The following is a 26,833-nucleotide window of genomic DNA, read 5'->3' on the forward strand; positions in this document are numbered from 1 at the left end:
AATTTCAATGGAGTACTCTCTGTTTCAGTACTTCCTGCTGAAAGGAACTAGGGGAACAAATGTAGACAAAACTGCTTCTGTCACCAAACAGGCAGTGGGGTCCTTCCTGGCCAGAGAACCAGGAGTACTTGTTAAGCAGTAAAGTGTTTTTTTTCTTTTGTTTTTTTAAATGGCCCAACTTATTTCAGAGGGTGACATAATGGAAAGACTGCACACCAGACAAAATTAGCCCCATTTGTGCATGTCCCAGACTATTATGCCGATAACTGTGCCTCTTTGTTAAATCAGAGAGAGAATAGTATCTGATTGTAAGTCTTGCAACCTCTCTGAAGACCAGTTTAAGAAAATCTATTCTCCAGTGCAACCAACTGCTTTAAAGCAACAATGGAATGCACAGTTGGATTCTACAGCAATCCCCAATTCACTTACTTTTCTGGCAGGAGATGCAGTGAAGGAGTTATGCTCTGGTGGTGGTATTTGTTCAGTGATGCTAGTCCTGGGTTCAAGACCAGAATGGTTGGCAAAGGACTCTTTCTTTTTCTCTACAATTTTAGACAAGGGGAGGAAAAACAAGGTGTTTGAACGTTGCATTTATAAACCACTTTCCCTTTACCACTGATATGCAAATAAGCTGACCCAAAGCCTATGTAATAACAGAACATTCCAGTTCCTCACACTCAGAAAAAAGGGAAGCATCCCTAAGTCTACTCACTGAACAAAAGGTATTTCTGCCCAGTCCTAAGGCACCTCTGCACTTAGTGGTTACAGTTGAAGCATGATTTTACAGAGCCATCTATTTCACCCCAGCAGGCAATCTGCCCCTTCTTTCCAGAGCATTTGAGGCCAGATAACAGACTTCATTCATTAGATTTCCTTTAACTGATCATTCTTGACAGACCAATGGGTCTGAGAACTAAAGTATTCCTACAACGCCGAAATATGCGTGGTGGCATGCATGTCTTAGTCAGTCAGGTGAGGGATACAATGACATGGTTCTGCTGGATATTCACCATGGGTTTGGGGCATAGCTCTTGCAGAGAGAGGAAGATGGGAATGCAATGACATAACTTATATTTCATATCTGTGTACAGCTGGGACTATCTGATCAGGCTGGAGACAGTCAAGAATAAACTAACCCAAAACAGCCAGATCCTGTGGCTACCTAGTTGCTCCATTCTACAAGCTCAAGCTTCCACCATTAAGGCTTTTTGATTTCTATTCAAGACAGATGCCTCTAACCCTAGAATACAGCATTTGGTTCTAAACACCTTGTTACCTAAAGGACATGAACGGTACGTATCATAGGCTAGGAAAGGCTATGCCTCCCCAAACAGCCCTGCGAGGCCCCACCCACTCTCTGCCCCAAGGCCCCCTCCTGCTTGCCGCTTTCCCTTTGGCCCCAGCCTCTTTGGGGAAGCGTGCTGGGGCTGGGGCTAGAGCTAGGGCAGCCAGCCTGCGTCTGGGAATTGGGGCAGGCTGGAACTGCCCAGCACTGGGGGGCCCCGGGCGCTGGGGCCATGCCGCCCGGAGCTCCAGGGTTGGGGGTGCTGGGCCCGCAGCACCTGAGTGGGGGCTGCCAGCACTGGGGCCGCCTGCTCAACACAGTTTGTCTTGCACTTGTTTTATCTTTCAGTAGCAGTTTGAAGCCCACTAGTACACAAAAAGATACAGTATTGCAGCACTTTTTGTGCACTGCTGTTTGCTCCTCAGGGACTGGGGAACTTCTCAATTTCACTTGGCTGCCTCCACTCACTTTGAGCAAATCAGAGAGCTGAGCAGAGATAAGGCTCTAAGCTCCCCTAAGGGTTGTAAGAAATAAGGCCAAGACCAAAAACTCTGGGCTGTTTTGCCTTCTCAGGTTTTCATACCAGAGTCAGCAATTAAAACACAACTGTTTTGAACATATGGGAAAGCTACTTTACACCAAGATTTGCCAAAAACAGGTCTGCTTGTATAATGTTCATCCATACTGTTTCTGAAGCTGATACACTATGCGACACCACTTCCTGCAGCTACACCACTCCTTATAGGCAGGCTTGGAAGGGTTACATTTTTTAAATTGGTAAATGTCAGTAAACGTCAATTTCACTGTACACACAAACAGAACAAATTTTTCCCTCAATAATCAAAATTTACAGATCAACAAAGCTGAGAAAAATGCTGCTTCGGAATTTGTTAGTTTGGTTTAAGGCTATTTATTTTGTACATTTTGACATGCAATGTTAACAACTTTGTTTTAATGGCTATAAAGCTTTAATTTTTTGAATCTTAATGTCTGTCATTAAATAACTGTCTGATCCCCCCCATAATTTCCCACAACTGAAAATTTAATTTGAAAATAAAAAAAATGCTAATACTTCGTAGTTGTGAAACTGGGAAAACTCAAAATGGATAAAAATAAAAAATGCTTGAAAATAGATATTATCCCTCAAAATTATTATCAAAAAAGTCACCCTGCCACGCCTATTTGTTAGTGTTTCATTTAAGCTCCTGCTTTGCTTGCAAGACTTGAGATTACAAGACAAAGTTGCTGCCTATTAAAACACTATTTTAATTAGAAGAGCAAATACACAGACTAAAATCCATACAGCATTTACTTTATTTACATGCCAAAAGACTTAATTTTAAAAAACTTTTAATCTTTGTCATTAATATACACAAAGAATTTTTTTTTTAAACTGCCAGTTCTGCCGAGCACAACCTAGATGCTTCTGTCCCTTTAACTCGTCATCCATCTTCAAGTTTGTCCAACCAGAGCCCAAGTGATAGTTCTTTCGCTGCAGGACACAAGCCAGGTTGTGCTTCCGTAGGTGTTTGGCAGTTCTGTAGTGCTCACTGGAGTCAAGATTTATTGATTAGCACACTAAGGAAACAGACTGAGTGAGGTGCAGTCATAACCCATTGCCACACTAACTCTTGGTCAATATTCATCTTCCTTGTCTGGTGAAAAAAACTGCAAATATATTGATAAACTAAATACCATCATCAGCCAACGAAATGCTGTTTTGTAGCTTTCTAAAGTCAACGTTTGGAACAACCAGGATCCTAACCATCTTACATCTACAGAACACTAGGGGGGAGACTTGTTTTCTGTTTTTATTCTGGGGATGAAAGCTAAACAGTGTTACAGGAATCTGTGGTCAGCCCCTCTTTGCAGAGATAGGGGTAAATCAGGAAGCGCAGGCCTAAATACGGTCACTTGAACAACATGTGCACAATATACACCCTGACTAGGTTCCTAACTGAAGCCACAGAGACAATATGAAGAAACCAGGAACTTGGAACTCCAGCAGTTAGCAGCAGCATCTAAAGCCAGATATTACGTTATGTACTTAATGAATCCATTATTTTTCAACAGATTAAACCCTTTATACACCAAGATCAGAAAAAGCTTTCCCTGCTCCCATGTGGTGATGGAGTATTTAAATGGAACAGGAAACAACTTTCCATTTCCTAGGGTTTATTTTTCCTGAAAACACATTTTTAGTCTTTTATCTAGAACAGCAGCAAGTGGCTTTTACTGAGCAGCATTAAAATGAGTTAACTAGAAGATCAACTTCTAGACACCCCTTCATTCTGTTCATTATATTCAAGGTACAACAGGAGTACTATTTTCTCCACACATTGAACTGGTTACTCAAAACCTCTCATTCACCAAAATTTTTACCTTTAACAGGGAACACAAGCAAGTAAGGCTGGAAACTAACGAGAGCCCCGTGTTATTCCCAAACATGAAATAAAATAAAATGAAAAGTGATGTATAAAATGAAAAACAAAAAAAATCAAAAGCTGCTAATCAGCCAGGGGAGAGTCAGTAGCCAATGGCAGCACCCACGAGCACAAATCGTGAGCTAACAGGATCAATTCCACCAGACAGAGTGCACCCGGCCAATGGCGGGTCCCGCACAGGTCACATGTATACTGAGCAGGTGGGGGTCAGTGAGAGGATTTGGCAGCTGTACAAAAAGAGTGCGGAGGGGAAGGTGATGGAGGAGGGGGGTGTGGGGAGGCAGGGCTGAACAAAGAAAAACACAAAATTCCCAAAAAATAAAATAAAAAAAAAATTTTAAGAACAGTTTCATGAGGCTCTACCCATTCCCCATCCCGAAGTTAGCGTAGTCTGGTGTGGAAGGCTGTCCAAAAATTCAAAGCATTTTAACACACGTATGTGGAGGAAAAGGCACCGTTTATATAAGACCTACATAACATTTTGTGTTGTCCTGATGCAGAACTGATGGAGAACAAATTAAACCCTACCCCCAGATCTTTACTGACACTTATGCTGACCTATGAGCCAGTAAACAAAAAGGAAACTGTCCTGTTTGCATTCAGTGCTTGAAACAACAACGCTGGTTTGAAACATTTGGCAAGATGAAAGTTTTCATCCTTCCAAAAGGGTCTTGCAAAGTTGTATTAATTTCTCACCGAAGAAATATTCATCTGTTTTAAAATAAACAGAGGGTCAATAAAGTCAGGTCTTCCATTTTTTAAAAGAAGTCTCACTATACAGTTATCCACCATATGCTGTATCAGTCCATGTGATTTACTTAACAGCTCAGCTTATCTGAAGAAACATTTTTAAAATGCTTTTAGCCTTTGAAAAAACAGTGAGTGGGACTCCCTAGCTGAGGCCTCATATCTTAATTAACTAACTAAAATCTTAGGGTTGCATTATGCATTACCTGCCTCCTTTTCAGCATCTGATTCTGAAGCCTCATCCTCTTCGGCTTCCTCTTCTTCCTCAGAGCTGGAACTGCTCGATTCCTTGTTCTCCTCTTCTGGTTCCCGGGACTTCAGAGTGTCTTCTTCATAAAGAATCTTCTCTTTGCTGAGAAAAGTAGGAGTTTTTAAAGTGTGCCAACATGGGGGAAAGCAACTATTTGTGATCTTTACTCTTAACGAACCTGCAGATAAGTCACTACATCTAGAACAGGTAAGCATACAAGTACGTCTTACACACTTCTTCACCCCAATATTTCCTACCCAGTACATTTGCTATGGGTGAAATTCCCAATCCTGCATCTCCCATGCTGGCAGGGACAGCTCCACTCAGCCCGGGGAGATGTGGACTAGAGTGCCTTATGTTACTCCAGGGCAATCCCTCTAGCTGTACTAAAAGGTTTCAAATGAGATCATCAAATCCTCAGCCAGAAGAGGGAAGACAGGAGACTGTAGAAAAAACAAAAGCTACACCAGCTATTTTGCGGGTCTTACTTTTTGAAGAGTCCACTTTGCAGTTTGCCATTCATGTCAGCTTCAATTAGCTTGTTTCTTGTCTCCTTCTCACTGCGCAGCTGTCAAAAAGTGGGAGAAGAATGGGAAGGTCACATTTGAACAGGCATCAGCAGCACCAGCTGTTATCAGTCTAAAGTCATCCCAAACCTCACTTTGAAGAAGTGGCAGGTGTTTTTCCTTGTTAAGTACTCTGTTGTTGCTCAATTTGACAGACAAATACACATCTTTAAGCGCACCACATCATGGCCAGGAATAGCTAGAATAGCATAAGGTAGATACCAGGTACATTGTTACTCTCAAGTGCCATTTCATGAGAAATTCCATGGAAATCAGCAACAGTGCTGACGGAGGGGAGTCCCCTTTGACCCTAAGGGTCAGATGCTTGCCCCAGATGTACTGCCCTATTCTTTCAAGAACATGCACAGAACTGAGCTGGGGGAGAGGGGAGGTTGTCATCAAGTGTCAGTTCCTGCGGTGACGGAAGTGTTTTGGCCAACTGGTTCAGGAAATCTCGTCACCAGTGATTCCATTAGGGATGGATAAACTAGCAGCAGCATGTTAATAATCATGTTAACTCCCAGGAGCTATAAACATGTTTTTAGGTAGAGCAGAAAGAGATTGTAATTCTAGCCCAGTCGTCCATTTTGAGGATCATTCTGAGCCTGAAAATCCCACTAAAAATCCCTCAGCCTGGCACTCACCTTCTTCAAGTGAATGTATCCTGGAATCCCAAAATTGTAAACACCACAGTGCAGCGTTTATAGGATTGGAAAACATTGTGGCACCTAAGGATTACATGCTTTAAGCTAAAAAAATACTCAAGGCCGTGCTATAAGGAGAGGTTGACTGGGGTGGCTAGGTCTGTTCAGCAGAGAACTTCTCCTCTCCTTTGCTTCTTCTCCACACTGCCCAAGGTAAGTTACAAGTTCTTCCTGTGCTGATAGAGAGGCCCAGAATCTCTCTGGACATGTAAGAAGCAGAAACATACTCGCATCTTTGAATGCATGAAAACTAACAGGCATAAGCCCAGGGAAGCCATTCATGACTTGAAATATAGAGCTTCTCCTATGAGCTCTGAGTGCCTCATTTAGCCTAAGGTTCGGTGAGAATACAGAAGACATCCCACCATTTCTCCTGGTCCTGCCTGAAAGAAATATGGCAAGATTCATTAAGAAATTTGTGTATGGCTTGTTCATGCATATTATAGCAGATTTTTATGCTATATGCAAGAGAATTTATAGGTGTATTTTGATTTTTATTTATTTAATTTTAATTAGGAGTGTAGTTTTCTGCATTACGCTGGTTCACACTTCCTGGGAGAAAAGCCTAAAGAACTCTTTTCAGAGTGGTAGCCATGTTAGTCTATATCAGCAAAAAGAACGAGGAGTACTTGTGGCACCTTAGAGACTAAGAAATTTATTTGAGCATAAGCTTTCGTGAGCTAAAACCCACTTCATCAGATGCATGTAGTGGAAAATACAGTAGGAAGATATATAGATATATACAGAGAACATGAAAAAATGGGGGTTGCCATACCAACTCTAATGAGAGTAATCGATTAAGGTGGGCTATTGAAGCCTAATTTAATGGTGTCTAGTTTGCAAATTAATTAAAAATAAATCAAATTAAAAAGAACTCTGTTTACATATTAGTTTATCAATTCCCCTACTTTGCTGAGAAGTTGGTTCACATTAAAAACAGGGGGTTTTTTTGGTGGGTTGGGGTGGGGGGGAGAAGAGGATGCAACAGGGGGACTGCTAGGCCACTGTGTTGCAGCCAGAATTCTGAATTCTACCTCTCTCACCGCCCTATTCCTCAAAGCTGTAAGTACTGGTATCACCACCAAGTTTTTATAGCAAACATTTTCTCTCTAGCAATACCGCTTTAATTCCACCACGTTACACTACATCTGGCTGGATTTTTTTTTTTTTTTTTTTTTTTTTGCTTGCTTGGATCTTGGTGACATCAATGAATAAGTGGCAAGTCCGAGATGGACTAGGAAGGAATGCAACCCCGGGCCAATGCAGCAATATGCGGATCAGTTTTCCTTTGATCTCAAGACCCACAGTTTTTGCAATCAGCTCGCTACCTTCACCAAAGGCTTCCACCACATCACAAGATTACATATTATTTAGTGTGGGTTTGAAATTACTAAACTTCTCCCAACATTGGGGTTCACATAGTAACTTATAATTACTTCTCCCTCACCCAGTCTTGCTCTTCTCAAAGACAATACAGTAACAAATACCAGTTCAGAATACAGCAGGACACTGAGTCACCTTCCCTTACGTGAAGTTATAGTAACCATAAACATCCCTTAGTTGTGAGGTAAGTACCTCCCAGAAACAAGAGTTTAGGGACAGTGGTAAATCTAATGATTAACTGTACAGCTACACTCAATGTCTAGAATTCCAGATCCTGATAAATCATTCACCCTCTTGCTACAGCTGAGTTGCTAGCAAACGGGTTCTGGAACTTTATGTATGCCATAATGTTTAATGTCTCCCAATTATCTAAAAAATGATGGCACTTAGTTTCATGCCTCCACTGAGACATCATATATATGTTAGATTATCTCTCTATACATTGATAGTTAGAAAGCAAGAAAGAGGTCAGCCAAAAACTCACCACATTCTGTTTTTTCTGCAGCATCTCCAAGTGCTCAACCAGTCCCTCATCAGCCACATCAAATGGTGTCTGACCCTGATGACATGGGCAATTAAAAAACAAAGGCACCATCCAAGATGGTGCTTCATTAATACATGAGACGTGTTCTTTACCAGTGGATAAAAGAACAGAATTCCCTGCCGCAGTATGAAATCAGGAGACCCCCACCTTCAGAGACCTGCTTGGACTGCCAACTGCCAGGTGACATATGGAATGGGATGGCAGAGAAGACAGCCCTCCTGTTTTTCTGCCATAGTCACTTAATTCCCAGACTAGGAATGGCCAAAAGCAAAGGCTGCAGTTTTATAATGCAACCCATGGACAGACTCACCTTTATTACAAGTGCAGCTCAGAGGATAAGATCCCATGCTCCAACTCAGCAGCAAGGGCTATTGCATTTGGGTCACGTGCTCTCCAAAAAGTACACATCTACATTAAGGATGAAGGTGACCTCAACCTGCCCTATTCATTAGTGCACCCTTCTACTCTCCTGGCAATCTGCCAATGCAGTCATAAACAGGACAAAGTTGAGGGGTCTCTGTCCTGAACTGTCATGCATAAATATAAAATAACTAGGAAGGCCACTTTGGGATGTAATGCACGAGACCTGCAACACTGTCATTTTAATTAAAATACTCAGCTACCTTATTAATCACGTTAATAATGAAACCTGATGGCTGTTGAATAAATGAAGACTGACAGGCCACAGCTCCTGGCCAGGGAATTTACAACCCAGAGCCAGGTCACTAAAGATATTATGACCCACTTAACTTTCAAAGGGATTGTTTGCAGAGCAGTAAGACAGTAGAACCTCCCTAATTTGCAGCAGGTACTGAGACAACCATTGATGATTACAGAATTTTGCAAATTAGGTCCCAATCCAGCAAAGAGAACCCTGGTGGCAGAGGTCTGTCCATGTGGTTCTCTTTGCCAGACCAGGCCTCAGATGAATGATCATACAAACAAAAATAAACAGAATGAATCACAAGTGTAGTTTTTCAAATCAATTTCCACTACAAGCAGATGTTACTCTATTCCTCATTTATACAAGGAGGAAAATGCCACACTCAGCCAGACACTTTAAAAAATAATTTGTTCCCTCAGCCACCTAAGCCTCCTGCCTGGATTCATTCACGGATGTTGTTCTAGCAGGTATCGTCTCAATCCACTGCCAAAGAAGTGGCCATGATATCACAACACTGAATCAATTCAGGCAGGAAGCAGTTTAGACAGGTAAAAACAGTTTCATACACATCAGAGTTCAGAAATAACAGGAAAGCAGAACAGGATGGGAGTTTCATGGGGGACAAGTACATTTTTAAACATTAACAATATGTGGCCCTGAAGTTAATACTGTAATCAGCAAAAAGAATAGTTACACTGTGTCTCTGATTCCCACCCTCACAACTAGAGAACTCTGCAGGTTCCCCCAGCCTATATGACCAAGATGTTCAGAGTGAATGGAAAGGATTTAAAACCTTCAGCATCCAATCGGTTATCTCCAAAAAGTTCCAGGCTTTCAGTCTCAGCTACATGTCCACAATTAAAGCTTTCCCATTAAAAGCTCTGGTTTTACCACCACCAGGTTTTTTGCACCTGGCTTATTTCCCATGCAAAGACGACTGTTTTTTGGTCACTTTTAAGTTGCCAAGACAGTATTAAAACAGGACAGAAGACAACCTCCACTCCCCTCCCTTACATTCCTGAGCCTCAAGACTCAGCTGAGTCTACATTACAAGTTTAGGTCGAATTTAGCAGTGTTAGATCAATTTAACCCTGCACCCATGCACACAACGAAGCCATTTTTGTCGACTTAATGGACTCTTAACATCGATTTCTGTTCTCCACCCCGATGAGGGGATTAGCGCTGAAATTGACACCACCAGGTCAGATTTGGGTTAGTGTGGACACAATTCGACAGTATTGGCCTCCGGGAGCTATCCCACAGTGCTCCATTGTGACCACTCCGGACAGCACTCTGAACTCGGATGCACTGGCCAGGTAGACAGGAAAAGCCCCACGAACTTTTGAATTTCATTTCCTGTTTGGCCAGTGTGGTGAGCTCATCAGCAGAGGTGACCATGGCATCCCAGAATCGCAAAAGAGCTCCAGCATGGACCGAACGGAAGGTACTGGATCTGATCGCTGTACAGGGAGAAGAATCCGTGCTATCAGAACTCTGTTCCAAAAGATGAAATGCCAAAATATTTGAAAAAAATCTCCAAGGGCATGAAGGACAGAAGCTATCACAGGGACCTGCAGCAGTGCCGTGTGAAACTTAAGGAGCTTAGGCAAGCCTACCAAAAAACAAAAGAGGGAAACGCCAACTCGGGGTCAGAGCCTCAGACATGCTGCTTCTATGATGAGCTGCATACAATTCTAGGGGGTGCCCCTACCACTGCCCCACCCCCGTACGTGGACTCCTGCAAGGGGGGAGTCTCACGTAACAGGGATGAGGATTTTGGGGACAAGGAAGATGATGAGGAGGGGGAGGTTGAAGATAGCACAAACCAGGCAAGTGGAGAAACCGTTCTCCCCGACAGCCAGGAACTGTTTATCACCCTGGAGCCAATACCCTCCCAACCTGGGCTCCCAGAACTTGAAGGCAGAGAAGGCAGCTCTGGTGAGTGTACCTTTGTAAATATAATACACAGTTTAAAAGCAAGCATGTTTAATGATTAATTTGCCCTGAAGACTTGGGATTCATTCGTGGCCAGTACAGCTATTGGAAAATTCTGTTAACGTGTCTGGGGATGGGGTGGAAATCCTCCAGGGACATCTCAATGAAGCTGCCCTGGAGGTACTCCCAAAGCCTTTGCAAAAGGTTTCTGGGGAGGGCAGCCTTATTGCGTCCTCCATGGTAGGACACTTTACCAGTAGCACGTTGTCTGGAATCATTGCATAAGAAAGCATGGCAGCGTGTGGTCCCAGTGTTTGCTGGCATTCAAGCAACACCCGTTCTTTATCTCTCTGTGTTATCCTCAGGAGAGTGATATCATTCACGCTGGCTGAAATAGGGGAATTTTATTACGGGGACATCAGAGGTGGCCGTTCTTGCTGGGCTGTTTGCCTGTGGCTGAAAAGAAATCATCTCCGCTGTTAGCCACATGGTGGGGGAAGGGGTGAAGCGATCATCCCAGAGAATTGGGGGTGTGTGTGGGGGGGGGGAATGTTTTCAGTTGGGTTCGTGCTGCACATTAACCCGAAAACATCAGCCCCTCCTTTTAAATGGCCAATGTGTCTTTTTCAATCTCCCTTTTTTTCCTCTCGCAGCTGCAAATGTTTCAACACTGTGACTAGCATCTCCATCCCAGAGGCTAGCACAGAGAAGAACGCAAAAAAAATGCACTCGCGATGAAATGTTCTCTGAGCTCATGCAGTCCACCCACACTGAAAGAGCCCAGCAGAATGCATGGAGGCAGACAATGGCAGAGCAACAGGAGAGGTGGTGAGATCAAGAGGAAAGGTGGTGGCAGCATGATGAGAGGAGGCACGATGCAATGCTGTGGCTACTGGAGGATCAAACTGATATGCTCCGACATATGCTTGAGGTGCAGGAAAGGCACAGACCACCACTGCAGCCCCTGTGTAACCAACCGCCCTGCTCCCCAAATTCCATAGGCTCCTCACCCAGACACCCAACAACGTGGCAGGGGAGGGGGGATGCACGGGGAGCAGCTCCGGGAACCCAACCACTCCACCCCAGAGGACTGCCCAAGCAACAGAAGACTGGCATTCAATAAGTTTTGAAGTGCAGTGTGGCCTTGCCCTTCCCTCCTCCCCTATCCCTCCCGGGCTACCTTGGCAGTTATCCCCCGATTTGTGTTACGAATTAATAAAAGAATGCATGAATTTGAAACAACAATGACTTTATTGCCTCTGCAAGTGGTGATCGAAGGGGGGAGGGGAGGGTGGTTGGCTTACAGGGAAGTAGAGTGAACCAAGGGGGAGGGTTTTCATCAAGGAGAAACAAATGGAAATGTCACATCATAACCATGAAACTGGTTTCCAAAGCTTCTCTGATGTGCAGCGCGCCCTGCTATGCTCTTCTAACCGCCCTGGTGTCTGGCTGCGCGTAATCAGAGGCCAGGTGGTTTGCCTCAACTTCCCACCCCACCATAAACGTCTCCCCCTTACTCTCAGATATTGTGGAGCACACAGCAAGCAGTAATAACAATGGGAATATTGATTTCGCTGAGGTCTAAGCGAGTGAGAACACTGCGCCAGCGCGCTTTTAAACATCCAAATGCACATTCTACCAACATTCTGCACTTGCTCAGCCTGTAGTTGAACAGCTCCTGACTACTGTCCAGGCTGCCTATGTATGGCTTCATGAGCCATGCATTAAAGGGTAGGCTGGGTCCCCAAGGATAACTATAGGCATTTCAACATCCCCAATGGTTATTTTCTGGTCTGGAAAGTAAGTCCCTTGCTGCAGCTGTTCATACAGACCAGAGTTCATACAGACAGATGCGAGCATCATGTACCTTTCCAGGCCATCCCACGTTCATGTTGGTGAAATGTCCCTTGTGATCCACAATGCTTGCAGCACCATTGAAAAGTACCCCTTGCGGTTTATGTATTGGCTGCCTTGGTGGTCCTGTCCCAAGATAGGGATATGCGTTCCGTCTATTGCCCCACTACAGTTAGGGAATCCCATTGCAGCAAAGCCATCCACTATGACCTGCACATTTCCCAGAGTCACTACCCTTCTTAGCAGTGGCTCAGTGATTGCATTGGCTACTTGGATCGCAGCAGCCCTCACAGTAGATTTGCCCACTCCAAATTGATTCCCGACTGACCGGTAGCTGTCTGGCATTGCAAGCTTCCAGAGGGCTATTGCCACTCGCTTGTGAACTGTGAGGACTGCTCTTATCTTGGTATTCTTGCGCTTCAGGGCAGGAGAAAGCAAGTCACAAAGTTCCATGAAAGTGCCCTTACACATGCAAAAGTTTCACAGTCACTGGGAATCATCCTAGACCTGCAACACTATGCAGTCCCACCAGTCTGTGCTTGTTTCACGTGCCCAGAACCGGCATTCCACGGCATGAGCCTGCCCCATTGCAACCAGGATGGCCGAATTGCCGGGGCCCATGCTTTGAGAGAAGTCTGTGTCCATGTCCTCATCACTCTCGTCACCGCGCTGCCGTCGCCTCCTCGCCTGCTTTTGCAGGTTCTGGTTCTGTGTATACTGCATGATAACGCGCAAGGTGTTTACAATGTACATAACTGCTGCGGTGATCTGAGTGGGCTCCATGCTTGCCAGGGTATGGCATCTGGAGTAGAACAGGGTTGCAGGGGAAGCGGTGGTTGGATGACCAGTTTTGCAGACCTCCTGCACCATCTGCTGCCAGGACACAACAGCTAAGCGAGGTGCACGCTTGCTGTGGTATGGCAAGACAAGAACAGCCGAGCACAGTTGCAGTGGAAGCGGCCCTGCGAGATCATAGAATCATAGAATATCAGGGTTGGAAGGGACCTCAGGAGGTCATCTAGTCCAACCCCCTGCTCAAAAGCAGGACCCATCCCCAATTAAATCATCCCAGCCAGGGCTTTGTCAAGCCTGACCTTAAAAACTTCTAAGGAAGGAGATTCCACCACCTCCCTAGGCAACGCATTCCAGTGTTTCACCACCCTCCTAGTGAAAAAGTTTTTCCTAATATCCAACCTAAACCTCCCCCACTGCAACTTGAGACCATTACTACTTGTCCTGTCCTCTTCCACCACTGAGAATAGTCTAGAACCATCCTCTCTGGAACTACCTCTCAGGTAGTTGAAAGCAGCTATCAAATCCCCCCTCATTCTTCTCTTCCGCAGACTAAACAATCCCAGTTCCCTCAGCCTCTCCTCATAACTCATGTGTTCCAGACACCTAATCATTTTTGTTGCTCTTCGCTGGACTCTCTCCAATTTATCCACATCCTTCTTGTAGTGTGGGGCCCAAAACTGGACACAGTACTCCAGATGAGGCCTCACCAATGTCGAGTAGAGGGGGAAGATCACGTCCCTCGATCTGCTCGCTATGCCCCTACTTATACATCCCAAAATGCCATTGGCCTTCTTGGCAACAAGGGCACACTGCTGGCTCATACCCAGCTTCTCGTCCACTGTCACCCCTAGGTCCTTTTCCGTAGAACTACTGCCTAGCCATTCGGTCCCTAGTCTGTAGCTGTGCATTGGGTTCTTCTGTCTTAAGTGCAGGACCCTGCACTTATCCTTATTGAACCTCATCAGATTTCTTTTGGCCCAATCTTCCAATTTGTCTAGGTCCCTCTGTATCCTATCCCTGCCCTCCAGCGTATCTACCTCTCCTCCCAGTTTAGTATCATCTGCAAACTTGCTGAGGGTGCAATCCACACCATCCTCCAGATCATTTATGAAGATATTGAACAAAACCGGCCCCAGGACTGACCCCTGGGGCACTCCACTTGACACCGGCTGCCAACTAGACATGGAGCCATTGATCACAACCCGTTGAGCCCGACAATCTAGCCAACTTTCTACCCACCTTATAGTGCATTCATCCAGCCCACACTTCCTTAACTTGCTGACAAGAAGAGAGAGACCGCTTCCACTGGCACTCTGCTCTCCATCACCAGGAGAGCAGAGTGTCAGCGGGAAGCGGTGATGACGATTAGCAGTCCTACTGCGCTGTCTGCTGCCAGGACACAACAGCTGAGCGGGCTGCATGCTTGCCATGGCATGGCGAAACAAGAGCAGTCGAGCAGAGCGCCAGCGGAAGCGGTGGACGACAACGGTCACCTAGAGGACCTGCGAGGTGGATTCATAGCATCAGGAGAGCGGAGCGGCAGTGGATGACAACAACGGTTAGCAGTCCTACTGCACCGTCTGCTGAAAGCAGTATGGTGCCCGCACAGAAAAAAAGCGCAAAACGATTGTCTGCCGTTGCTTTCACGGAGGGAGGGGCGACTGACGACATGTGCCCAGAACCACCTGCGACAACGTTTTTGCCCCATTAGGCATGGGAAGCTTGACCCAGAATTCCAATGGATGACAGAGAATGCAGGAACTGTGGGATAGCTACCCACAGTGCACGCTCCGAAAGTGGACGCTAGCCTCGGTACCGTGGACGCACTCTACCAACTTAATGTGCTTAGTGCATTAGTGTGGGGACACACAATCGACTGTATAAAATCGCTTTATAAAAAATCGACTTCTATAAATTCGACCTAATTTCGTAATGTAGACATAACCTGACTGGTATGACTTTTCCACAAGACTAGGAAGGGTAGTAGTCTCAGATACAGGAAGTCTTGAAATTCTTTGTTTCCAAATATGTTTCAATGTATACAGGGTAATCAGAGCTGGTCTTCATACAACCTACCAGATGGCTGGGCTGAGCAATGGGCAAAAGAGGTTTGTGTACATTTCCCTATAAAAAGCACACTTCAGCTCTGATCTAACAGGGACCAGCGCTTTTCTAGGTAAAGACTATGTCAGCGGGGCAGAGCACAGCCGTACAATCCTTGCTTCCAGTCACTAGAACTCTGAAGTTGCATCAATAGTTGGACACTCGCTCACCAGCTTGTTCCTGATGTCCATGTCACAGAGCGCCTCAGCCAAGATAGTGCAAGCTTCTTTCACTCCCCAGTGTGCAGCAGCATGAAGTGGAGTCCAGCCATCATTATCCTGGACATTCAAATTAAACCCAGCTTGGATCAAGAGCCTAAGGAAAGAAAAAAAAGAGAATGAATCCCCATGCTTAAGTGCCATACCAGGGGTTAGCATGGTAAACATTAAGCCATTTGTATTTTTATGTTCATTTGCAAATAAGAACGTAAGAATGGCCGTACTCTGGCAGACCATCCCGCCCAGCCCAGCATCCTGTCTTCTGACAGTGGCTGGTGCCAGATGATTCAGAGGGAATGAACAGAACAGGGTAATTTTGAGTGATCCACACACTGTTATCCAGTCCCAGCTTCTGGCAGTCAGCTGTTTAGGGATACACAGAGCATGGGGTTGTGTCCCTGACCATCTTGGCTAATAGTATTAATGGACATATCCTCCATGAACGTGTCTAATTCTTTTTTGAACCCAGTTATACTTTTGGCCTTCATAGCATCCCCTGTCAAGGAGTCCCGCAGGTTGACTGTGTGCTGTATGAAGAACTTCCTTATGTTTGTTTTAACCCTGCTGCCTATTAATTTCACTGGGTGACCCATGGCCCATGTGTTACGTGAAGGGATAAACACTTCCTTATTCACTTTCTCCACACCATTCACGATTTTATAGACCTCTATCATCCTCGAGTTTCTTTAAGAGAAAAACCCCCAGTCTTTTTAATCTCTCCTCATATGCTTTCTTGTTCCATACCTCTAATTATTTTTGTTGCCTTTCTAATACATCTTTTTTGAGATGGGGCAACCAGAACTGCAAGCAGTATCCAAAGTGTGGGTGTACCATGGATTTATACAGAGGCAATATGATATTTTCTTTCTTATTATCTGTCCCTTTCCTAATGGTTCTTCACATTCTATTAGGTTTTTTGACTGCGGCTGCACACTGCGCAAATGTTTTCAGAGAACTATCCAAAGTGACTCCAAGATCTCTGAGTGGTAACAGCTCATTTAGACCCCATCATTTTTTATGTATAGTTGGGATTATATTGTGCATTACTGTGCACTTAACATTAATTTCATCTGCCATTTTGTTGCCCAGTCACCCAGCTTTTTGAGATCCCTCTGTAACTCTTCACAGACAGCTTTGGACTCAACTACCTTGAGTAATTTAGTAATTTAAATAAGTTAGTCAACTCTCTGTGACACATTACTGTCATAATATGAAAGAGTCAAAAGTCAAATGACAAAAGTCAATTTATACTTCCCCAGCCGACCACCGGACCCTCTTACTCAAGATATACCTGAATGGAAAAACATGACTTATAGCCTGTCCTGAAGGGCAAAGTGACTTTGGTAGAATCAGAAGGGGAAGACCTTGTCTGACCCAGATCATTCCAGCTGATTGTAGCTGGTAGGACAGTGCACAGGGAGACTCCTGGTTGCCATGACAAGCCATGCAAGGCCTTACGGATCAGAAGTCCCGACATCCTGAATTGCACCTGGTGCACAAAAGAGTAGTGGCTCATGCACAGTGCTACTAAGTGAACAGTTTAAGGAGGAAAATCTTGGAAGGGCAACACACAAAATTGGCTTTGAAACAAAAGCACACTTTGGCAATGCAGGGAGACTGGGGAAACTGGGAGGTTTGGGAGAGGTCCAGTCACTGTGCACCACTACCCCAACACCTCTAACAAGAAGCCTGCATTTGGAAGGGGAGGCCAAATGGTATCTCTGCAGTGTGAAGATGTTTGGCAGAGAAGGAGCCAAACAAAGACCCAATAAGTTACGGGTAGAGAAGTCTCAGTAATGGCGTCTAAGAAAAAGCTGCTTGCCCTTTACTACAGACGAGAAATGAGTCTAGTGCTGGCTCTGCCAAAGAGCACAACTGGAATTCCACAGACTGACAGGCCAATGGAGGCAGGACTACCGGAGAGGGATTGGAGCAAGGATTTCACTGCCTGTGCCTAATGAACAAGACAACCCACAAATCAGGATTACAAGACATGCATCTTAATAGACTGGGATCCGTGCAGTAAAAGCAAATCCTTGTGCAAGCCAGACACTTTGAGAACACCTCTGCCACCTATACCATTGTCTGACTTTCCCCCTCACCTGTATATCTGATCATTGCAGATGCCATGAAACACTGGCCCCAGTCAAGACCTCTATGTGAAGGTTTTTGAAAAAAGGGTGTCCATAGTTGAGATCCTACGGGATTTTCAAGACTGCCAAAGTGGCTGAGAAGCACAAGACCTACTGCCTTTCAACAACACCAGCCTAAACATTTAGGGAGATCACAGTAGGGCTCTACGTGTTGAGACGCTTGCCACTGTTCTTTGAGGATTTATATTTTGGGGATTCCACCATTACCTTCAAGAGTCCCACATCACCACAGCAACCCTCCCTAAAGCAGAGGTGCACTGGACAGGCAGTGAGCATCTGCGTGTCATTCCAAACTGCCACCACTGATCAGAGGCAGAGCATGCTGCTTTTATAGCACGGTCATTCCAGGGAGCATGGGGATTTTGACATTTCTGCTGCTTTTAAACTGGTGCATTACAGTGCTAACTAACCAGAGTATTGTTAAATGGCTCACATAGCGGTTTCCTTGTGAAAGCTCACTTCAGATGAAATGTGTGATTTTCAATCAGGTGCTGACTTTTTAAGCTAATTTTCCAGCTGGAGAAAGTGGGGAACAAGGCTGTTAAGAGACTTGCTCAAGGTCAAGGAGCAATTCTGTGTCTCACCCGAGAGGTTTGCTAGCTCCTGGCGCCCTGCCCTTGGTGTAAGTCACTAGAGTTTAGATTGGAGTTTAACGGTGGTCATAAAATATCAAAGGGTAAGAGCCCAGATTAGCTCAGTTTTATTTTCTGAAATAGCCAGAAGTGAGGGGAAGTTCTCCACAAGAGGTATAAGCACCACTCCCAACAGTGACTATTGGAAAGTGCAGCCACCTCATTACTGGATTGTGTGCAAAACACTGCTAAGAACAGATATGACCAATTTAGCAGGTTGCGGAACGCACTGTACATGGTTTTTACGGTGGTTGAGCCCCAGGGCCCCGATCAGGGCCCCGTTGTGTCGTTAGGCGCTATACAAAGAACAAGGACAGTCCCTGCCTCAAAGAGCTTACAATCCAAGTATAAGACAAGCGCCAACAGGTGGATACGGATGGTGAAGCACAAGGAAACACCGAGATGGTTATGAAGAGCTGGATAAAAACAGCAGTCTGAGCACACCAGCTGCTTAACCACAACTGAGCATCTTGAAGGCATCACACCAGAGGAGAGTTTTCAGAGGGGATGTGAACCTGGACTACGGAGCAGTCTTGTGGGAGTTTACAATGTGCTCCTCCATAGCACAAGAGGTGGCATGAGAGAAAGCACACAGGTGACTGTTGGAAAACGCCTTGCTGGAGAAAACCTCACTACGTTCTGCTTGCCCGGGGAGAGCACAAGTACATTACAAGGGTAAGAGTGTGATGTGTGACAAGGCTGCTCAGGGGCTGCTGCTTTTGCACTCACAGGCCTATCAGAGGAGCCGCTCAGCTTCAGCGCAAGTGGAACCTTCCCATTACAGAAACTGCAAGCAGCACTAAGGGCTTGTCTACACTGCCAAGCCGTCGACAAAACTTTTGTCTTTCACAGGTACTTTATAAAGCCCCTGGAAAGACAAAAGTTTTGTCGCAGCAAGTGGCAGTGTGAACGTAGCTTTATCAGCAGGAGCGCTCCTGCCGACAAAGCGAACACCGCTTGCAGGGCTGGAAGTATTTTGTCAGCAAAAGTGTCGACAAAGAGCGTTTACACACGCCGACATTTAGTGACAAGGCTGTGTCGACACACCCTTGTCGCTAAAAGCTGCGTGGTGTAGACAAGCCCTAAGTGGAATGTGGGTGTTAAGAGAGGACTGGATAGTGTCTTTTTCCCTCGGCTGATAAGGTCAAACAACAATTTCACCATGACTAATTTAACTTATTTAGCATGTGTACAGGAAAAAGCGTGACAGCAACTTAAGTTCCAGGGCACCAATAGTTACATGCAAAACCAGTAACGCTTAATATCGCATAACTGGTACATACCTTGGTGGCAGTCATTAGTTTCCTGCAAATAATTAGTTACACTTCAACCCAGAGTTTCCAGGCGAAACACACTGTGGTACAGAGACTGAAATCACTTTAATCCTGCAATAACATTTAACCTGCAACTCCCAACTCTGCATAGTCAAGAATTAGCCCTAGAGAAGCACTGCATTATATTACTTTGTATTACTATAGTGCAGAGGTGGCCAGCCTGTGGCTCCGGAGCCACATGCAGCTCATCAGAAGTTGTCTAGGCACTGACTCCGGGGCCGGAACTACAGACGCCAACTTTCCAATGTGCCGGGGGGTGCTCGCTGCTTACCCCCTGGCTCTGCCACAGGCCCTGCCCCCACTCCACCCCTTCCCACCCCCTCCCCTGAGCAATGTTCCCTCTAATTTTTGACAGGCCATGTGTGCAAAAAATTTCTTCTGTGCAAACTGTTGTGCTTCTGTGCAAATTTTTGTGCACGTGATGTTTTGCTGTGTGCGCAGGGTTTAGGATCTGTGCGCGCACGCACCGCTTAGAGGGAACAGTGCCCCTGAGCCTGCCATGCCCTCGTTCCTCCCCCCACCCCCTCCAGAGCCTCCTGCACATCACAAAACAGCTGTTTGGGAGGTGCTGATCCACAGGGCTGCTGGTAGGCGGGAGGGTCTGGGAGCAGGGTGGGGGAGCTGATGTGGGGCTGCTGATGTATTGCTGTGGCTCTTTGGCAATGTACATTGATAAATTCTGACTCCTTCTCAGGCTCAGGTTGGCCACCCCTGCTATAGAGCCTAGAAGCCTCAGTCATGGACTAGGATCCCACTGTACTGGGCACGTAAAAAACAGAGCAAGACGACAGCCCCTGCCCTGGAGAGCATACAATCTACGTGTAGATGGATACCGACAGACTGCAAAGTACAAGGAAGCCTTGAGACAGTGTTGTCTAAATAGACAAGACAGAGACAGGGTGGGGGATGGGGTAGAACACACCAGCAAAGTCTATAAGGTGATGGTGGCAAAGGTCACATAATTCCATATTTCTTCTTCTTCTTCTTCTTTTGTGTGGATTTACTTAGGAGGGGATATATGGAATGAAGGGAGGGTAAGGGCAGGAGGGGCAGGTGAACAGACTGAGGTAGAGGGAGTGGGAGGGTTGGAGTAAACAGCCAATCAGCACAGGGCAGAGGACATCCAAAAACATTTGACAGTTTTGACGGGAATAGGGTGACCAGATGTCCTGATTTTAAAGGGACAATCCCGATTTTTGGGTCTTTTTCTTATATAGGCTCCTATTACCCCCCACCTCCTGTCCTAATTTTTCACATTTGCTGTCTGGTCACCCTAGATGGGAATGTCCCCAAGTCCCTGCTGTGGCTGCTTCTGCTCCTACAGGCTGGAGTTTGCTTGGCTTCTCTCTGAAATTCTTCCTCAGGTCAGGTGACGAGGGTGAGGGGAGGCACATGCCTTATTTCAATTTCAGACTAAAACACCCAGAGGCACCCAGAGTTTTGGATGGGCACTTTTGGGGTGCACATGTTTATAAACAGAACAGCTGAGATTGAATGGGAGTTAGGTGCCTAACTCTCTCACCACCCACACTCCCAAAACAAACCCCACCCTCAACTACAGCACCAGGAGCACCCCATTCCACAAGAGAACCGAACACAAAGGATTGACCGATGTAAAGGAGTCATTACCTCATGACTTCAGTGTAGCCCTTGGCTGCAGCTACATGCAGAGCAGTAGCACCTGATCGAGGCTGCTTTATATCCTCAAGCTTCCCACAGTTTAGCCACTGCCGTGCATCCTGAAGCATCTGTTGCTCTTCCTCTTTCCTTGCCAAGTCCAGGTCTACCCCTGTGGAAGCAGATCGCAGACGGAAAAACAAAATCGAACCAAAACTCACCTGTACTTGGGCGTCAATTTAAAATGGAATAATTTTAACAAAATTTTTGGCCATTTTGCAATGTCTTCCACAAGCTCACTAACAGTATTTCCTGGGATGTAGGAGAACTCCTGAACCACCCTCATTAAACAGAAATGAATTCACTGATTATTAATAATACGTAAAATGGAGAGACTCATTCACAAGCCAGCCCACAATTAATTGCTAGGTAAAGCATGAATCAGTTATGGGTGCAAGCACTGGGTCCTCAAAAATGCAGACCTAGCTTGAAAAACATCAATCACAGCCTAAAGAACAGTCTAACAAACTGTATTAAACATGAATATACATTTAATCTATTGCATACAGCTGATGAGATACACCTCAGATGCCTCTTGCAAGGTTAAAAAACCCAAAAAACTATTGATACATGAGCTTATTAACAGTCCATTCCTGCATGCCCAAAACTCACTGACATCAATGTGTTGTATTGCAAAAAAATAGGTGATGCATTTAAGTGACCACAGAAATGTGAGCAGGCACGTTGGTGTGTGCCCACATGGACGGGAACAAGATTCATCACATTCCTATAATAATGGAGCCACTGATCCTGCCCCAAAGATCACTTAGGAACAAAACAGCCAACACAACGTCTAAGCTGCATATGTGGGTTAAGGCTGGATTCATTCCAGTACACAGACTGCTCCAGCACCAACATCATTAGTAAGCTATGCAACAACGAAGCAGAGTTAAATGGCTCTCGTTTCCAAGGGAATGCAGTAAAACTCAGAAAAGGCTACATTTTCCATAGAAACTCCTGGCGAACCTTCTAGGCAGGCTTTCAAGTTTCTTCCCTAAGCAAGGCTTGAAAATTCCAGTCTCCCAGATGCCAATATCAAGTAGGAAATGGTGTCTGAGCATAAGGGCCCAGCTCAATTACTACAGGCTTTAAGCTTCCATTTTTAAAAGTTAAGGCTCTAACCCTTATAGCAGCAGAGAAAACCTTCCAAAAAGGAAGGACTATAATGGTACCTTCCCCGGTCTGCAGATAAGCCAGGTTAGTATATTTATTGCTGTTTAGAACTTCGCCATCTTACACTGGTGCAACTTCCAGTGGAGATGTGCTGAGCATGCTTAGCCACACCAGTGTAAAGATAGCCAGTCTAGTCAGGGCCTTGTAGAGGGAACACTTAGGCCTTGTGTGCCCAAGGGGGTTATACATCAACATTAGGACTCTACCAAATTCACAGTCCATTCTGGTCAATTTCATGGCCAGAGGGTTTTAAAATTGGTTAATTTCACGATTTCAGATGTTTACATCTGAAATTTCATGGTGTTGTAACCATAAGGGTCCTGACCCAAAATGGAATCCTGGGGGGAATTGCAAAATTGTTGTGGGGGGGGGGGGGTCCCAAGATTGACACCCTGACTTCTGTGCTGGGTTCAGAGCTGGGCTCTGAAGGCAGCACCCTCCCAGCTTCCTGCAGTTAAAGGAGGTTCCTGGAGATGGAGGTGAGTAGGATCTCCCCAACACTGCTGAGCGCACCCCAGCCGGGGGCTCCTGGCTAACAGCCCATGCCAGGGACTGATTAAGGCAGGGGCCCCTGGCCAATTTGTGGGCCCCCAGGAAAAATGGGTGCCACAGCCCCAGAAAAAGCCCCAGGGCAGAAGCCCCTATCAGGTCACCCTGACCCCCGGCCGGAGCCGCAGGGGAAGAAGCCCCGAGCCCAGGTGCCATGAGCCCTAGCTGGAGTGGTGGTGGTGGTGAGGAGATGGAAGCCCAGAGACCATGCTGCCCTGGCTGGAGCTGCTGGTGGGGTGGTGGAAGCCCCGAGGCCGGGCTGCCCCAGCTGCAGGCACCGGGAGCGAAAGCCCCAGCCCAGCAGGAGCCGCTGCGGGAGGAAGACCCGAGCTTGGCGCCTGGTGCTGCAGGTGGAGCCGCGGGGATGGAGGGGAACAGAAACCCAGAGCCCAGCTCCTGGGCTGCTGCCGCGAGAAGTGAGGGCATATCACTCATTTCTGTGCTGCCTCTGCAGGTGGGTCTGATCTCCCCACCAAGAGCAGCCGTGCAGAGGAAGGACAACTCCTGTCCCTCCCCAGCATGGCTGGAATAGCAGCTAGGACCCCTGGGTTCCCAGCAGCAGGGGAGATCAGATTTCATGGGGGAGGGCTGATTTCACAGTCCATCACACATTTTTCACAGCATTGAAATTGGTAGGGCCCTAATCATAACTAGCACCAATGCTTTTCATTGATGTAAAAAGCAACTTGCACCAGTGCAGTTTACCTTGCTTTGAACCTGGCATATAAACTGCAGAGACATAAGACGCTTTTTAAAACTGTGCAGCTGCTATAAAACCCCAGTGCAGACAAGACCTTTGCCGTTCCCAGCGGAGAAAAATATCAAATGCAAATCCAAGTTGCAATAGTTTTTCTTGTTAGGAATAACATGATGGCAACATTTTAACAGACCTCAGTGAAGTTAGGACTTCACAGATACCAACTGGCTGGATAAAAATCAATTAGTTGGTTTAAAAAAACAAAACTTTTATTCAAATTGGATTTGTACTTAAATACATTTTTCTTCTTAAAAATAAACATAAGTTGTCATTATTTCATCTTCAGTTTTAAGGCCTAAATTTACTATAATTATTAAAATCATTTAAATTAAAGAAAAAATATTCAAACAGGACTATTGCTGCCAAAGTTTTAAATACAGTCAAACCACTGAACTTGAAGTCACTGGCTAAGCACCTACAGCCAGAGTTTGCCGAAACACTAAACCAGCTTTTGACAAGAGTAGCCTTGTCTGCACATACAGAGAAAATTTTCATCACTTCAGTTTATTCAATTAGTTCAGTTCAATGACGATTTCATTCAGAGTTGAGAAACCAACTGGGAGTTGAAAAAGCAGGGAAAATACCCCTTTCAATCAATGAATAAAAATCATGCGAGAGGATGGTATTTACTCTTTCTAAAATCTTGCAGGACACGCTGACCAGACACAATCAGCTCAATTCATTAACAACAGACAGCACTTCTGTTTAATAAATCAGCATTAAATGCAAAACATGTTTTGGGAAACTGACTTTTTCCCCTATATATCCCGAACTTTAAGGTACTTTAATAAAGACAATTTTAAAATGCTGTGGGTGCATTTAATTGAATTCCAATCTCCATCCAAACGCAGCTTGACAAATCACGAGTGAAAAATAATCTAGTCAAGAAATGAGTCACCATTTTCGAACCAAAAAATATTAAGAATCTGAATAAATGTAAGCTTTACAATTGCTTAAATAAATGTGTATAAATAATATAGTGTATCATCCTGGTTAGTAAAAAGTACCAAATTTAATGTAAAGGCTGTTTTAGTTGCAAATCAACATGTTTTCATGGTTATCAACCAATGAGAATCAACCCTTGATTAGAAAAGAAACACAAAAGTACAAGTGCAACACAAAATTAAAACAAATTATTTAAATCAAAATTTTGTGGCTGAAGATTTTAAATCAGTGATTTAAGTCACTGATTTAACTCAATCGACTCTGGATGTCAGAGACCTGAATTTAACTTCATCTGAGAGTAAAGAGATCCTGTACGACGCATCATCATTTTCAACCATTTTGGTATTTTGCCTTCTTTGCACAAGCCCTTTTACAGAGGATGCAGAACGGAAACTAAGTATTAGTAATTTGTGAACTATATCACAATGTGTTTTGTACCATTATTCTAATGCCCTGCCATCAAAGTTAAATTGTTCTGCAACTCCTTGGGCCAGATTTCAGTTTCATCAAGACATCTAGTATATCCAGTTTCCTTATAAAGCCCCTGAAAGGCCCAAAGGAAGCATGTTCAAGTACACAGCTGGCTTACCTTGTTTCTTTACTTGTTCCAGAAGCAGGTCCTTCATGGCTGCTTCCTCTGCAAGGTCAGATGGGACTTCACCTTCACTGTTCACAGCAGCCACGTTGGCTCCATGCCTGAGCAAGTATCTACACAAATCGGACCCATACTGATGTATCAGACTGTTACCAGAATTGAAATTCATATATGACTGAACAGCAGAACAGAGTATCTGGTTTTCTGAATCAAGTGAGGTCCCAAATGAGACTGCTCTGTAAGCCTCTCAGTTTAGAACTCCTGCTACTCTTCCACAGCAGCCCATGCAAACAGTTGATATACTCCTATTTCTATACAGCCAGTTAAAATGCCTCTTTCATGTATGAACATGGTCCTGCTTACACTTTTAAAGGAGTTTTGAAGTAACAAAAAAACAAACAAGACTGATCTTCATTATGGTCTTCCACTTCCCTTTTTATAAGTGAATCAAAAGTTCATACAAGAGCAGGCAATTCCTCCTTCAGCCTGCATGTCATTGAAGAATGTGACAGACTAACAAAGTTCCAGGTTAAAGGTCTTACAAGTTAGGGAGGGAGTGGCAGGAAAAATATTGTTTCCTTATTTTCATCCCCTTTCAGAAAAGCTTATTTGAAATTTGTGAAGCTTATCTAGCATTGAAAGCGTCTCCAGAGGAGGAAGCCTAAAGTGAACACAACGTAAAGGCAAGTTTTAAACAGTACCTGGAAGCTTCTCTATGCTCTGGATTTAGACATGAAAAAACACAGTAGCTATTCCCCAAACTCTGCACATTCACTGATCTTATTAGCTCCATGATATCTTTGACGGGGTTTTAGGATATGCAAAAATTGCATTGATATTTGACACCAAGTTTATCATTTTATACTTGAGCTTTCCCCTAAATGTCCTCTATCAAAAATGTTATACATCTTTGTCTAAATGTTCTTCCTCATCCAAGTTAAACCCACAAAAAACACCTTCCTTAACCCTTTGCCAGTGGAAATTAGCATTCCCCGCCGCTCACCATCAGTGCAATGGTGCAGAGTCTGCATGGGCCACTCAGGAGAAAGGCCACCGATGAGAAGACAGGAGTATCTGAACTGTAGTGGACATTTCTTGGGTTAGGATAGTGCATGGAGCAGAGACTGAAGAAAAAATTGCTAATTTCTATTTGCCTTGGGTATGAGCCAGTCTGCTTTTCAGAAGCACAGCTCAACCAAATGAGAACCCTATTGCTTAGTTTTGCAATATTTTGATTCCAACTATTCTGCTTTCCTAAACAGATCCTCACAGTAACTGGCTGGCTTAGAATAACAAATCTAATATCATAACATCTCCCCCAATGCAACTAGCATTATTGGTCCCATGGGCTGGAATGAATACCATGGTCAATTGCAGAGTATCAGTTCTCTCAGCACACTTAGTGATTCCAAGTACTGAAGTCAGAGTAATCTTGAGGACCAAGTCACTCTATGATCTTACCTACACCAAATTAAGCCTACTTTAATTCTGAATGAGTGTCCACACAGATGCAATTTAAATCCACA

The 26,833-nt window shown here is 44.9% G+C and overlaps 1 protein-coding gene across 8 annotated transcripts in view; it reads right to left on the reverse strand.

The window, feature by feature from the left end:
• The window catches only part of PPP1R12B (protein phosphatase 1 regulatory subunit 12B), a 174,369-nt gene that overhangs the window by 109,977 nt on the left and 37,559 nt on the right, over positions 1-26,833 (reverse strand). For all 8 annotated transcript variants that reach the window (XM_077839524.1, XM_077839522.1, XM_077839521.1 and 5 more), the window contains 7 exons: positions 25,302-25,420; positions 21,241-21,400; positions 15,445-15,589; positions 7,864-7,938; positions 5,215-5,294; positions 4,683-4,828; positions 430-542 (listed from right to left, as the gene is read on the reverse strand). In XM_077839524.1, coding sequence (XP_077695650.1) covers positions 430-542; positions 4,683-4,828; positions 5,215-5,294; positions 7,864-7,938; positions 15,445-15,589; positions 21,241-21,400; positions 25,302-25,420 — 838 coding nt within the window. The remainder of the gene's footprint in view (positions 1-429; positions 543-4,682; positions 4,829-5,214; positions 5,295-7,863; positions 7,939-15,444; positions 15,590-21,240; positions 21,401-25,301; positions 25,421-26,833) is intronic.

Source organism: Eretmochelys imbricata, chromosome 21 (assembly GCF_965152235.1).
Source record: "Eretmochelys imbricata isolate rEreImb1 chromosome 21, rEreImb1.hap1, whole genome shotgun sequence".
NCBI classification, from domain to species: domain Eukaryota; kingdom Metazoa; phylum Chordata; order Testudines; family Cheloniidae; genus Eretmochelys; species Eretmochelys imbricata.